The 15,468-nt window shown below is 38.4% G+C and overlaps 1 protein-coding gene across 3 annotated transcripts in view; it reads right to left on the bottom strand.

Moving 5' to 3' along the window:
- HSPA12A (heat shock protein family A (Hsp70) member 12A) overlaps positions 1 to 15,468 on the bottom strand; it is a 62,041-nt gene that overhangs the window by 15,650 nt on the left and 30,923 nt on the right. For all 3 annotated transcript variants that reach the window (XM_060768499.2, XM_060768501.2, XM_060768500.2), the window contains exon 7: positions 1,265 to 1,436. In XM_060768499.2, the coding sequence (XP_060624482.1) occupies positions 1,265 to 1,436 (172 nt within the window). The remainder of the gene's footprint in view (positions 1 to 1,264; positions 1,437 to 15,468) is intronic.

Below are 15,468 nucleotides of genomic sequence, written 5' to 3'. Positions count from 1 at the left end.
ATGGATTTGCTCAGAAGATGTTGCATAAAAGATTACACATACAATCAATTATTATTCTAAGGCTGCAATCCTTTACCCACTTACCTGGGAACAAGCCCCACTGAAGTCAACGAGAGTTATTTCTAAGCCAAACAGAACTGTGTTGTAAGTGTATTTCATAAGGAAATTAATAATACAGAATCATGCCACAGATTTGATAATATGGCTGCATCTACATTGTAGAAATAATGCAGTTTGACAACACTTTAACTGCCATGGATTGTAGTTTTCCAAGTTTTCTAGCCTTTTCTGTCAAATAGTTTTGGTGCCTCACCAAACTACAATTCCATAGTATCGAGCCATGGCAGTTAAAGTGGTGGCAAACTGCATTAATTCTGCAGTGCAATGCACTCTAGAAGTAATGAGATAATGGGAACAAGTCAGGACACATTAAGTTGTATATGAAATGGACAAAATCCATTAAGTAGGTTGTGTGCAGTCTGTTTTATTGGTGGTGGAGGGAGCAAAGTCTGGAGAGCTAGAAATTAGGAAAATATTTGTGTAATGCTGACAACAATTGATTAGTTTAACGCAGTTTATAGCTCATTTCTTAGATGTTTCCAATTTGATTATATCAGAGCTCTATAAGGACAACTGCATAACATATATTTTGCAGTCATAAAGCATTTGTCACTTAGGAACAGGTTCAATTTAATTTTATAGTTCTTCCTATATTGAGTATTATTCTTACTTCACAGACAGGAAATTGAGGCTTTCAGAGAATTTTGTTTTGCCTGAGACCACACACTCAGTCAAAACGTGGGACTTGGTCCCAGTTTGAATCCTTATCTATTTAATAACTCCTGTCTTTCCCCAAACATTTAATTTTAACAGAAAAAGGGGACATTTGCATTAATAGATCTTATCAGGATTCTTGGACACATTACTACAAGTGAGTTCACAGCACTCTGATGAAAGATCTTGTGGAGATACAGATATGGAGCAGCCTTCTTAGTTGCTAAAGAGATGATGACTGAAATAGAAGAACACGTGCAGAGAGCTGCTTGTGACTCAAGAGTTGGGGTGTTATCAAAGCATCTGCTAAGCCTCCATGAGTACCACCAGATGACGATGATACAAGATACACTTATTTATTGTCATATTACTTAAACTGATCCCCATGTTTTCAAGACATCTTACTGAAAATAATTTTGACAAGAAAGAGAGACGACACATACAGAAACAGCCTGAACACTGAGTAAAAGAATGATGAGATGCCTTGTACCTGGTGTAAAGCCAGTGCCAATGGTCTCACTTGGGTTATAACCATTGACGGGTCCTCTGCTGCCCAAGTCTATCATCTGATGAAGGCGTAGTTTCCTGCAGTAGATTGAAGCCGCTTCTGGTTCTAAAGCAATAATTAATTGTTCAGAATTCTCGGGGGAAGCCATCCCAGCCTACGGAAGGAAGATCATAAACAGAGTTGCAGCCAGAGAGAAGAAAATGGAATGATCCACTGAACAAAGAGCTTTGATTTCTGACTGCCTTCCTAGGTTTGTTAATGCTGAGTTATAGATTGATTTTGTTTTGTTTTTTACTACCCTTATTATTAATCTGCTAAGTATAATGGTTGACACTGGGAGATCTAGTTTGCTCTACTGATTCAAAACTGGGAGAGATGCATGCACTTTCCTGACTGAATATATTGATGAAGGTGCATATGATATATCAAGATTAAAGAGATGTGCTCAAAGGAAATTATATGCAATCAGCCCTCCATGTCAACGGCCTTTGTATCCATAGATTCAACCATCCACATCTTGAAATATTATGAAATAATTTCCAAAAGGCAAGCCTTCATTCTGCCATTTTATATAAGGGACACCATTTTAGTTTGCCATTGTATATAATGAGCATCCACAGATTTTGGTATCCCCAGTGGGTCATAGAATCAAACCCTAGTGAGCATCAAGGGCCTATCATATTGTCTAAATTTCAAAAGACATATCTTCCCCCAAAGACATAAACCAATTATCCCCGGCTTTCTGAATTATCAGCATTAAATACAGTCTGTTACCAAACTGCATCTGTTTCACGTGCTAACCTTTATCTCTTTTGGTCCTTTACCACACTATCATTTTTTATGCTGACCTTTGTTAGAAATGTTGAAGAGGGACTATGGGTAGCATGCAATGACAAATCATGTTATTCAGATCTATTCTCCTGGTTGTCCAGTTGAATTGTAATATTTCTCTGGACGACTGAAATATAAAAAGGGTGGATGCTTTGTTTTTAATTGGTGCCAGGTCAATATAGATACACTGAAGGCTATATGTTTTTGTAAATAAATATTATCCAGTGCACCCTGGCTTTTAATTTGAGTAAATGTGGTGCTGGCATAGGATTTCATGAAACATAAAATAACTATCTTTTTCAAATTTTGAAAAGCTGGAATTCACAGAACCAGATGCTTGGAAGTCAAATCACTACAGAGAATAAAAATAAAATCTGAAATTTAAAAGGATGTCCTTTAAATAAAACAATATTTGTGAACTGTGAAAGAGCTCATCACGAGCTGCTTCTGACACACTGATTTGGGGCCAAAGTGGACAAGTACTATGTATGTGCCTAGGCTTCTTAGGACCTTATCACATGAGCGGAGGGAAGTGGTTGGAATAGTCTCCACAGCACAGGAAATCATAGTGCTTCATCTCAGAAAGGACTGTTTCATTTTTACAGCTCCTATCACACACAGAGGTTCCCCAGCCTTTCCTCTGTACTTCTCCATATTTGGATCCACCACATGGGCAAAATATTTCCCTGCCCACTCTGTATTCTTTTTTTAAAGTGTGAAAACCTTCGAAATCCTGGAACACAGCTACATCAAAGTACTGACAGCTTTCTAGTGTGCAATTTATTTCAGTGACATAAAAAAGCATCAGCATGTCAGTGCTCTCAAAAACACTGCTCATAGGAACACCCACCACTTCATATTACTGAAATGAAATGCAACTAGCAAAACTGTCATATCCCCATCCCACATGTTCTTGAGTACTTCCTCCCATTTTTGAGTGCATAGGGGGCTAAGAAGACAATTTCTCTCTGTCTCCTCTTCTCCCCCCTTTCAATACACTTCAAGACTATTTCAAGGACAGAAGTCAACGGATGACTCCTGGAAGTCGCAAAACATAATTTGATGGGCTCTATTGCAGGTCGTCCTTGAAATGGATTACAAATGTGTGGAAATGGGAAGACACCAGCATCTGATGAGATCCTTAGTATTTTTCCACTTTATAGCAGTAGTTGCCAATGTTGGTCTTCTAGGACTGACATTTGCTTTGCGTTGTGTCTTAGCCTTCAGTTCCCAAGTCTTATTGATTTTTAACTATAAAAAAACCAGCTAAGCAGAATCAATACTCAGATATTTGAGGAAATGTATTTTCACAATGTCTCAGAAGGACTGCATTTCTTAAAACCAACAAAAGAAAAATACCTGTCTTATTCCTTCTTTCCTGTGATGAGTTGCTTACTTTACCTTATAATGGAAATTACATCCAACAAACTGGGATTTTTCATGTTTAAAAGCCTGCAGTTATTTGAGTTTGCATATTATATGATAGCAGAGTTCAATCATATCTATTTAAATTTTAAGAACTCAAAGGAGTAGCAAAAAGGCATAGGTTGGCTAATGAACTCAAATACAGAGGAACTGCATGCTTTGTCATTGTCAAATTGTGGAGTTATGGATGGATGATGAGGCAGGAAGAACTGTACTAACAAGAACTGTACAATTCAAAAGGGATCAATTTCCCTTTTAGTGACACCCATCACTGCCCATGTACTGGAGCAGAAGGTATATGGTAGCGAGGACCAGGTGTGCTTTAGAACCTCAGGAGTTTAACTCCTATAAGAAGCCTAACACACATATAGAATCACAGAGTTGAAAGACACCACAAAAACCATCCAGTCCAAACCTCTGCATGCCATCTGTATTCCTGACAGATGGCAATCCAGCCACTGCTTTAAAGTCTCCAGAGAAGGAGACTCTACCAGGCTCTGAGGCAGCATATTCCACTCCCAAACAACTCTTACCATAAATTCTTCTTAATGTTTAGGACAATTATGAGTGGATAGGCAGGTGTTGTGACAACTGAGGGAGGGCCAAGACGGGAACCTCCACCTTACCCCAATAGGCTCATACTCCATAAGGATAGAGTCATTTAAGGGAGTTCTTGAAAAATAAGGGTTTTGGTTTTTCACAACCATCATGTTTGTAAGCAACGATTTCAGGCAGAATCAAATAATGTTCACTGAATTATTCCTAATGTGTGATGACGTTGACATTTAGCCCTTATGTTAGCAATTATTTCCATATCAACACGGATATTGATTTGACAGCTTATCATTTCCAAGTGGAAAATGCATTATTCTTATGCAGAAATATTCATCTGCTCTTCTCTAACATTATTTTTTGACTGCAAACCCCTCTTACTTGGATCCATATCTGATAACATGGGTCTATGGTTGACAGTTGAAAAAATGAACAAGGCAGCTGTATCTTCAGTGAGTAAATAGAAGAGGGTATGCAAGCAACTCTCTTTTTTACACATAATACATGTTCAGGTGCTCAGTCCTTTATTCCACTGGCAATCCTGTATGGAACCCATATCCAAAAGTACTTACACATGGGGACAAAACCTAAAGGGGTGAAGTCATATACTGAAACAAAGACAAGATCTGATGGCAAGCTCTTCCCTGCTCCTGCTGTTCCAGTGCCAGATTACCATACATCCATGTTTCATTATAAGAATCTAAACTAACCATGGTCAGCTGTATACAGTCCAGACTCTTGTGTTACTGACAGAAAGGAAGTGCATACATTACAATATTAATGGACCAAATAATGATGAGCATTTCACATTATATTAATTTACTGGGGGGGGGGGGGTAATGGAGTGTGCGCTATTATCAAACAGGGTAATGCATTACTAGCATCACTGATTAATTAAACATTTTGCCTTTTTAAAACTGATGTCAATAAATTAATTCTCAGCTTAAAGCTATTAATGTTAACGCTCCCAAGTGTCAGCATTTTCTCCCTGAAAATCACCCCCCCCCCAACCCTGCCAAAGCTGCTACTTACCCTAGATTTGATAACTAATGGGTTTACAAATTGCTTTCAGAAACAAACTTGTGTAATTACAAAGGAAGTTTTGGATGTCAGCGTAATTTTAAAATGTAATAGAATGTACATATATCTAAAAATGTTGGGACCCTTTACATTAAATATGAGAATATTGAGATATTTGAAATATGAGAATATTGAAATATGAGAATATTTCATGGAGAAATATTTCTGATAAAAATGGAAGCAAATTCATCATAACATAATTGCTTGACTGTGAGTCTTGAAACACTGTCCTTTTATGCCCACCACAATATACTTTCGCCCCATGCCCCAGTTCATTAGTTAAAATTTGCACCTTCTTGTTTCCTACTCCTGTTTGCAGTTGGCTATGTTTTCGACAGTTGTCAGCATAGGTTATTGGGTGCTGTTTTGAGCTTAAACTTTGTTGTATATATTATTGGTTTTATCTTGTATTGTATTGTGTATTTATTATGCATTGTTTTAGGCACATTGTGCCATATATAAACTGCTCGAGTCCCTTTGGGGAGATGGAGGCAGGGTACAAAAATAAAGTAGTACTAGTAGTAGTAGTTGCCCTTGTTCCGTCTTCCAGGAGCTTGGTTTGCATTGCCCCTTAGTTGCTTGAAATAGCATCCCTTTGCATTTCCCCCAGGGTAGCCACAGTCTTAGCAGCACCTTAATAGCCAAACATTAACAGAGGCTGGAAGCCAGCCTGCAAGCTTTTTGCAGCTATTGGTTTAAAAAGTATCCTTTTGGTCTAGAGACCGCCCTTTTTCCTGGGGATGAGATCTCCATTTTGGAATAGCTCTCCTGCCTTTTTTAGTATAGAAAAAGCCTCAGATGTGCTGGTGGCCAAGCTAGGCAGCTTGGACAAGCCATTGTGAGTACAGTTAAGGTTAAGGTTACCCTCTCGCCTTTGAAACTGGTGCTGAGCTCAGAAAACGAAAGACCTGCTCTTTCTAAAGGACAGTAGCTCAGCGCTGGGGCAGAGAATATCTCAGGATTTCTCTGCCATTGAGAGAGGCTCCATTACTTCATCTCCAAAACTTATCTTGAGCTTAGATAGGGGAAGACCTGCTCTTTCTGAAAGATAACAGCTCGGGGTTAGGATAAAAGATCCCAGGATTTTTCTACCATTGGGGAAAAGTTAACTCAGTTAACTGAAGGAAAAAGGAAAGAAAGAACATCTATATGGTTTCCCAAATTGACTGTTTGTGTTTGTAACTTCATCAAGCTGTGCCAAGTTGGTCAAGGACTTTAAAAAATAAATGTTCTGTTGATGTTCAAATCTGGACTGGCCTCAGTTGCTGAGAATCTTGAGCTTCTAAGAAAGGCACCCGTGGTTCACCCAGATAAAAAGAGAAGCACATCTTAGTTTTAACTTTATAGTGTTTGGGTGTGACTGCACAGCTCTTCTTCTTCTTCTTCTTCTTCTTCTTCTTCTTATTATTATTATTATTATTATTATTATTATTAGAACCTGGCCACTTTTTTACTGATAAAAACAGAGAAAACTACATATTTGCAATTCTGATGATGGGGAAGGCTCTGCCACACACACTAGATGCAAAAGATAGAAAGGAGGAAAATCTGAATATCGACAGCAGCATTTACAGTAAAAGTATTTTGGTGGACAAAACAAATCATTTCAAAAAGTTTCTCCTTAATAGCATCAGTGGATGTAGATTCTGAATCTTTTCTCAAGTGATTGAGACATTTCCCATATCAACACAACATATGACTTTAGTTACATGTGGCTTTTGTTTCTTGCAAACCCTAACTGCTGTAAACATGCACATATATTGGCCTGTAGAATAATTACATGTTTTATTTTATACTGTAAAGTGCAGGTTTGTCAATCTAACAAATAGAGCTTTCATAGGCAGTACCAATATTTGATTTTTATAAGCCTTTCTATTTCTGAGGTCATATTTTCACGAGAATGCTCTAAAATATTTATGGGTATTTACTAGGCACAATAGTGCCCCATCTCTGTTTAAATAACTAAGCTGTTTACCTTTTAACTGTGCCACGTGCACAAATGCGGGAGTGGAGTCAGTATTCCATTAGCCTGGCAGATTTGTCTATTTGTGCAAAGCAAGCTGCAGCAATTAGTAGGTGTAAATTGAAATTTGTTAGCACATATTTCTAGTGCCATGCATTTTAACACCGTGATCAATTAAGCTTCCTTAATTAATTATGCCTCCAAAATGTTACAATCCTGTACTACATTATAGCTTCATAAGAGACATTAGTGCTTCATAGAAAGAGAACCCCGAAGTGAAAGTATCACTCATGAGAGTTGCATCCAGGAGAACTGGCAGTAATTACACCGATCATTCACTGACAACAACCTACCACTACCAACAAGTGACAATTAAGTGGATTTCCCCATTTCCCCTAATGCTGCTAATGTGGTCTAATTCCCACTGCTTTTGATATTCTGCTGGCAAATTAAAAAAAAGTGGCACTACAGCAAAGGGCTACAGCTTTGAAATACCACTTGCCTTTGTTTCAGTCTTTCTATGGCAGGAATTAGCAACAAACTAAAATCAACCATATAAGGCCCTCATAGTTGGGAAGGCAAAATAAACTGTCTTTCTGCTCTGGGTCTCTTACCATTGGACTTGTAGCCCCAGTGCAGGACCTGACTCAGGAGGTGCTTAATAGGGAAGATAGCAGGATGCTTTGGCACCCAGAAGACAGAGTCACGGGCCCCTTCCACACAGCTGAATAAAATCCCACATTATCCGCTTTGAATGGGAATTTATTTATTTACTTCATTTGTATACCACCCTTCTCAACGGACTCAGAGCAGTCCCACAGGTGGGCAACAATTTGATGCCGTAAAATATACATACAGAAAAATAAACATATACATTAAAATAAAAAATAAAAATACATATAAACATTAAACATTACAAAAATGATTAAAAATCATGCAATCCAAACTCGTAATCCAAGGCCGTTCCACTAATCTGTATTTACTTATTGCACTAAACGGTTATTGTCCAAAGGCTTGGTCCCATGACCATGTTTTTATTTTTTTGTTTTATATGGCAGTGTGGACCCTGATAACAGAATTCAAAGCAGATATTGTGGGATTTTCTGCCTTCGTATTCAGGTTAAAGGCTATTTGGAAGGGCCCACAATTTATTTTGCCTTTACAGTGGTGAAAGTCCTTCTGGTGGAGACTCTGACCACAACTGGAGTAGAAGCGTCATATGATGCTTCCTTCAAGAGCTTTCCCATGTTGTGCTGGCTCCAATAGAGCCGGCACATATTTGCACCACTTCAGCAATGTTGCGTTGCTGTAACAAAGCAGTGCGTGGGGTGACAGAATCACCCCTTATCCCTGCCGTATTGCCACAAAGGCTGGTGAAATGGCAGGGGGGGGGGGTTCTTAGGTCCAAAGGCTCTACATGTGATAAGGTCATTAACTGATGCTCATGTTATTTGCTGCAGTTTTTAAACCTGTTGTTTTTTGACTCGATCTATAAGGATTACGCAGGTAAGAAGTCCCTCATTCTTCCTATGAAGGCCATGAGAAAGGCTGCATGAAAAGAGTCCTACTTTGAAAATGAGAGGTAGATCTGCAAATATAAAGTATGTGTTTATATTGATAAAGAAATTGGGAACACAGGATATGACCTCACATTGTACCTCTGGATTCCACTACTTTTGCCAGCAGAGTCAGTATTTCTCCATGCCTCCCTCTGCAGTACTCTTTGGCACTAAAACTGCTCTGCAGAATTCCTCAGCCTTTCAGAACAGCTTTTTAGAGTGTGCAGGATGGGAGGTGGAAAAAAGAAGGAATGATTATCCCCATGCCTTAATTCAGTTGCTGGAAAAAGCAGAATCCATCATGGAATATTTATTATTATTATTTTATTATTATTTCAAATATTTATATCCCATCCTTCTCAACTCCTGGGGAGGGGGGGGGGGCGGATTCAAGGCGCCTTACAATTGGTAGCCATTAGATGCCAACATCAAAACAAACAAGAGCAATATAAGCACAAATTCAACATTAGTTAAAACATTAAATTATAAAATACCCATTAAAACATTATAAACAACAATACAACCACATCCAAATCCAATTCAGCCTGTCCATTGTGAATTCTCATGAGTCATTGTGATTATTGCTGCTAGGCCTGCTACCTGAATGCCTGGTCCCATAGCCATGATTTGACCTTTTTTTCTAAAGGAGATGAGAGATGGGGTTGATCTAATTTCACTTGGGAGTATGTTCCACAGACTGGGGGGAGGGCAACCATCGAAAAGACCCCATCTCTCATCCTCACCAATTGCGCTTACAAAGGTGGCGGGATAGCGAGCCTCCCCCCCCCCCCCAATGACCTTAAGCTCCAAGGTGGATCATAGAGGGAGATACATTCGGACAAGAAAGTTGGGCTGAAACTGTATAGGACCCAGCTTACTTGTTTTTGCTGGAACAGGGAGAAATTATGGGTAAAGGTACTAGGACAGAAGAAATTCAATAAAAGGCAAATCTAAAGAACCATCCTATTTAGTAGGGCTGTCCCACCATGAGGCTTCAGGCAGCAGAAAGGCAGAAAGCTGTTAGATAATCAGATTTATTATAATTGTGCTTTTACTGCCACGACTATGAAATTTGATGCTTCACGTACTTTGGCTGGCTTTGGATATTCTATAGCTTGCCTTGGGCAATAATATCATGCCATCTGCTGCTCTGTCTCGGGCAGTAAAACGTCTTCGGCCAGGCCCTCCTATTTACTGAAACAATAGAGTCTATTGCTATTTACTGAAACAATGGAATCTAGGAATAAAACAAAATGGAACCATAAAGAAGATTGGAAATACAACAAACACATTTAAAAGCATTTCTAAACAAATTAACACAATCCAGACTAAAACAACAACCCAGACTAATTGCCAAAGGCCTGGCAATGATATATATATACAGAGTGGTTCTCACTAAATATAGCTTCAGTTATACAAATATAACTTCAGTTATTTTTAGGAAATGACATCCTCTATGCTGTCTCTTATTGTTTTGTATTTCCTGTCCTATATACACTAAAGCATGCAAGCAACATCAAGAAAGAGAATGAAAGGAGAAAAAGTGTTTCAGCACTTTTTTTTTCTTTTCAACAATAACACTCAAATGATGGGCCTGTGAAAATGCAACAGACGTTCAGGTTTAAATGATATTTTTATAATTTTTGTTGTTTTGTTGACAAGGTTACATATGAATTTATATACATTCTGTGATTGGTTTGTTTACATTCTAGTTTTCCTACTGGAAGCTTGAGTTGGTATAGATGGTTCTGCCCATTTTCATTCTTGTAGCTAAGGCTGAAAAAGAGCAAACAGACTAAGCTCGTTCTCTTCATACATTGCTAAAATCAACAGCACCCACAGAACTGGCCAACTCCCACCAGATGCCCCGGCACAGCTCCATGGATGAAGGAGGGTGGAGCTGGTGCATGCCGCCACCAGGGCAACACGGGAGGGTTTCTGTGTTGGTAGAATCAATGGGAGAAACGTGTGCTCCATGTGCACTCTACACTTCTCCCCATGTAATTGCCCTCACCTGGATCCAGATGATACAAGGCATGGGGTGTTGTATTCCCCATGCTCCATGTTGAATTGGAGTGATGCTGGAGGTAATGTGACAAGGTCACAATAGACACACAGCCAGTTTAATATGCTTCTTCCAGTCAGTGAAGGACTTTCTGTCCTTTGGAGGAGAAGGGCAGAGCTCTCTTAACATGCTTCTGTCTGGCCCCTTCCACACTGCCATATAAAATCCAGATTATCTGCTTTGGATTGTATGGAAGTGTAGACTCATATAATCCAGTTCAAAGCAGATAATATGGATTATTTTATATGATAATCTGGATTATATGGCAATATGGAAGGGGCCTCAGCCTAGGAAGGGCTCACTGTGCCTCAGCTGAGAGGGGTGCAACTGGTTTAGCATGCTTGCCTCCTTCAAGAAAGGAGTAATAGTATATATTCACTGGTTGTTGTTAATTGCTGATTCGACTCATAGTGAACACATGAAACCCTCTCTTCAACAGACCTTGCAGACTCAGGAGTGTTACTTCCCTGATTGAGTGCATCTACATGGAATACACTCCATTTATTTGCCTTTTTAGCAGTAAACGATATCTGCAGATCCCTTCTCCAGTACCATTTCCCAAATGAGTTTATTTTCTTCCAATCAGCATTTTTCACCATTCAGCTGTCATGACCAGACATGGAAACAGGGGATGTACTAGCATGGACCATTATAACAGTTTAGCTACTTTGGGTCCATGTTGTGGAATCCTGGGATTTGCTGAGTTAGGTACTCTTCTGAAATCTGGTAGAAAATTTCCTCACCAAACTATGAATCCCAAGATTCCACAGTACAGGACCACAGGAGTTAAAGTGGTATCAAAGGGCTATAATAGTCTAATCATATATACCCATGGTCGCATCTGAATAGGGCTTAAATATGAAGGAGAGCCAGAAAAGGAAAGCTAAATATAATTCAAAAATTGATCAGCCAGCTAATGTCTGTAAAAGATTTTCATCAGATTTATGATCTTCTTAAGACTATACCTGACTAGCCCAATGAATCTCATCCTAACATTGCTTCAGAAAATATGCAGTTGACACCCCAGCCCTCTCTATAATATTATGATTTTCAATTACATGTGGCAGAAATTCCAGCCAGTGCACATGCTGTGGTTGAAGAATTTAAAGTGCAATGTGAGCTGAAAGAATGTCTTTTAAAAAAGAGAGTGTTTTCCAAAGAAGTGAAGCCCTCCAGACTAGAATCCAGTATTATGACTATAATCATATATGATCATATATGCAATTTACATCCCTCTCAACACAATGGTACTTGTTTCTAAGTAAATATACAGAAGATTGTAGTGTTAATCCTTTTGTACCACATCTGGATATTAATTTAAGAAAAAGGCAAGGTTCAAAGCAACTCCTAGCAGAAGTCTTTCAAAAACCCAGTTCTTAAAAAACAACAAAACCTGATATACAACAAGTCATTAGTATAGAACTCAGCAACGAGACCAATTGCTATGTATTTCCAGTGTTTTGATGACAATAATTCGATGAAGGTTTTGAAAAGGTGAAAAGTCAAATGAAAAGAATCATAATAGGATTCCCGCCACACAGAATGGAACATCTTTTCTTGAGAAATTTTAACTAATTAAAATATCTCAAGTAAATAAATATATAGCATCCACAGATATATATTTTTCTGTAGATATTGGAAAATATCTGTAGAGGACTATTTGAAGGACGGCATCTCTCTATACTAAACAACACGAGTGCTGTGGTCAGCCGAGGGGGCCCTCCTCTTAGTCCCACCCCCGTCTCAAGTTTAGCTGGTGGAAACGAGAGATAAGGCCTTCTTTGTGACTGCTCCCCACCTCTGGAACTCCCTGCCTAAAGAATTAAAAATGGCCTCCTCCCTCCTCTCTTTTAAAAAGCTACATCTGTGTAATTTAGCCTATGGAGAGGAAGAAGATTAAGTACATCTATATTCACTCTTGCCTAGCTTCTAATATCCACCCTGTTAATCTGCGGTTTTAGTCTAATTCTATAAATGTTTTAAAGAGATTTTAAGGATTTAATGATTTAATATGTTTGTGATTATGTGTATTGTGTCATATTTGGTTTACTTGAGTTGTTCTGTTATTTATTGAATTGTTTTTTATTTGTTTGCATATTATTATTTAGCATTGAATGTTTGCCACTGTGTATTTGTTGTAAGCCGCCCCGAGTTCCTTCGGTGAGATCGATAGGGTGGGCTATAAATAAAGTTTCATTCATTCATTCATTCATACTTCCATGAGATTTTGTTGTACTGCTCTTTTTAATATAGGAACAAAAATATATATCTAGTTACAAAGTATCACAATATTTCTACTAAATTTACAGAATGAAAAATAATCTGGCTTATTTTAAGAAGGATGATTCTTGCTGACATATCAATTCCTTGTCTTCAAACATTGTGAAAGAGCCTTCACCTGTTTCCATTCAAACATCTTTCACTGTTGCTGAAAACATTTCTTTCTCTAATAAAGAGGTTCAGACTAAGTGTACTTAATCTAACAAATGTTATGAGTAGAATTCATAGCATTATAATTATATTTCCATGGGTCCATTTGAGCTTAAGTTTGTCAGCAAGGAACTGATATTACTGGAATTCTATTTAGTAATCCACATCTTTTTTTTCTTGTTTTGATGCTATTGCCTGACCATTTTCTCTCTAGTTTTCTTTCCTCTTCAAGAGGTATAGAAGGCAGTTTATAATTAAACACAACACAACCATCCCAAGTAACAATGACTAAAATTTGGATATTATTACTTCCCTAAGATTTCTTTGGGCTTATTAGAGGCTCTCAACTAAAAGCTTCACTTTTCCATCGCTAGAAAAACACAATCACAAACCAAAAAAACTAACGAAGAACAAAAACCACAGATACAAGCAGTATTCAACAACACTCCAATGTGTCACAGATGGAAAAAAATGTTTAAATATCATTTTTCTAATTGTTCTTGACACTATTCTTTTCCATTCCACAGGAACACATGCACACAAACAGCAAGCAGGCGACAACAAAGATAACACACAAGTCTCTAATGTTTCAGCTTTACCTACAACCGTGTCCTTCCTTGAGAAGCTTTAAGTGATTTGCTTCAGTCACTAGCATTAGCAATCCCACAATACAGACTGTTGAGAAAAATGTTGCTCAACATTAGAGACAAGTTCAAAATATTGGAAGGGATTAGGAAGGATCTAAACAACATGTTAAGGGTTTATGAACATTTAGAAGACATGCACTGCATAGTCCCTGACTGTGGATAAGACAGCTAAACATGGCAAGCATACTGACAAATCATCAGTCATTTTAACAAAAACAACACTAGGTCCAAGAACAGATTGTCATTTTACTTTGAATCACTAAATACTAAGGAAGATGGGATCAACAGGTAGGAGGGTTCATAAGTGCTTCTCCAAACTGAAGCAGAGTCTACCATCTTGTTCTCGTTTCACACCATGTTTGTGTTACTTATACACATCTGAACAAGAATCCACATGGGGTGATGAGGCAATATAAAATATGGACCCATAATGAAAAACAAATGGGCTAAGACAATGAATATTTCAGCATGCAAAGCTTCCTAGTCTATTCTACAAAACCAAAACACATTCAGATCTCTGTCTGATGAGGTCCTTAGTCCTTATGCAGAAACTGACTATGTAGTTGGTACTTAAATCTAAAATATCCGAGGAAGAAGGCCAAAAAGATTGTGTGGCATATACAGCTCCATCTTCTAACAGAGGAGAATGGCAAGAAAACTCATTAAGGATATTCCCAAGTATCTATCTATGCCTAAGGTGGTTGCTTCATTCTGTTAATGGCAGGGCCAGATCTGCCTGCACATAGACTTCTCTACATGTAGATAGGCTTTCCTACATTGTGGAAGCCTGATCACAGAAGCCTACTTCATCTACAAAAACGCATGCTGCAAACTTTGCTGTTTGTCTCTGAGGTGCTACAAGATCCTCTTGCATATTGATATTCCAGACCAACACTGCTATGTCTTTGAATTCAAGAGAGATAGCTTTTGCTACTTGAAAGGTTTAGATAGGTAGAACAACTGTGTAATTTGTAGGAGTTGAGGTGCAGCACCTTTCTAGATGTTTGACTACAGAATTTTTGTTTTCTGGTTGCAGAATTCAACTTGCTTTCATAGTCACTACTACATATTTCGTTAGTCAGTCTGTCTGTTCAGTAGGCATTGGGTATCTGAAGGAAATATGATAAAAGAAGCCAGGCCTCTTTCTTCTCTTGCAGACCGTGTATGTGTGTGTGTGTGTGTGTGTGTGTGTGTGTGTGTGTGTGCGTGCGCGCGCGCGTGTGTATTCAGCATAGCAAATGCTACTCTCAGAATAGCAAACAGTACTCTTGAATGGCAGGTATGGGAGAAACTACATGAACTTGGGAGAAACACATTGATACTTATCACCTTGATACAGCTTACTGCCATTTAAAAAAGTACATTCGTTTTGGGGAGTCAGTAAAGGTAGCAACCTTACCAACTAGGCCAAAGAAAATTAAGCTGATCAGCCAAATGATTTGTATATACTGTCCATGTCCTCCTGAATGCTTGATGGAATCAAGGGATAAAAACTAACTACCTCTGTTGTTAGGCTGAGATGCCCTGTCATTGATTCATTCTGCCACTTCTTTAGCCCTGTTCCAAGGTGACTCTTCCTAAGTCCTTCCTCTTGCAGTGACCCTTGGTTTATCTCCCAAGAATGAAGTGAATAA

The sequence above is a fragment of the Anolis sagrei genome, chromosome 3, assembly GCF_037176765.1.
Source record: "Anolis sagrei isolate rAnoSag1 chromosome 3, rAnoSag1.mat, whole genome shotgun sequence".
Lineage (NCBI taxonomy): Eukaryota > Metazoa > Chordata > Lepidosauria > Squamata > Dactyloidae > Anolis > Anolis sagrei.
The sequence above is the reverse complement of the archived record's forward strand: the minus strand, read 5'-3'. Positions and strand labels throughout refer to the sequence as shown.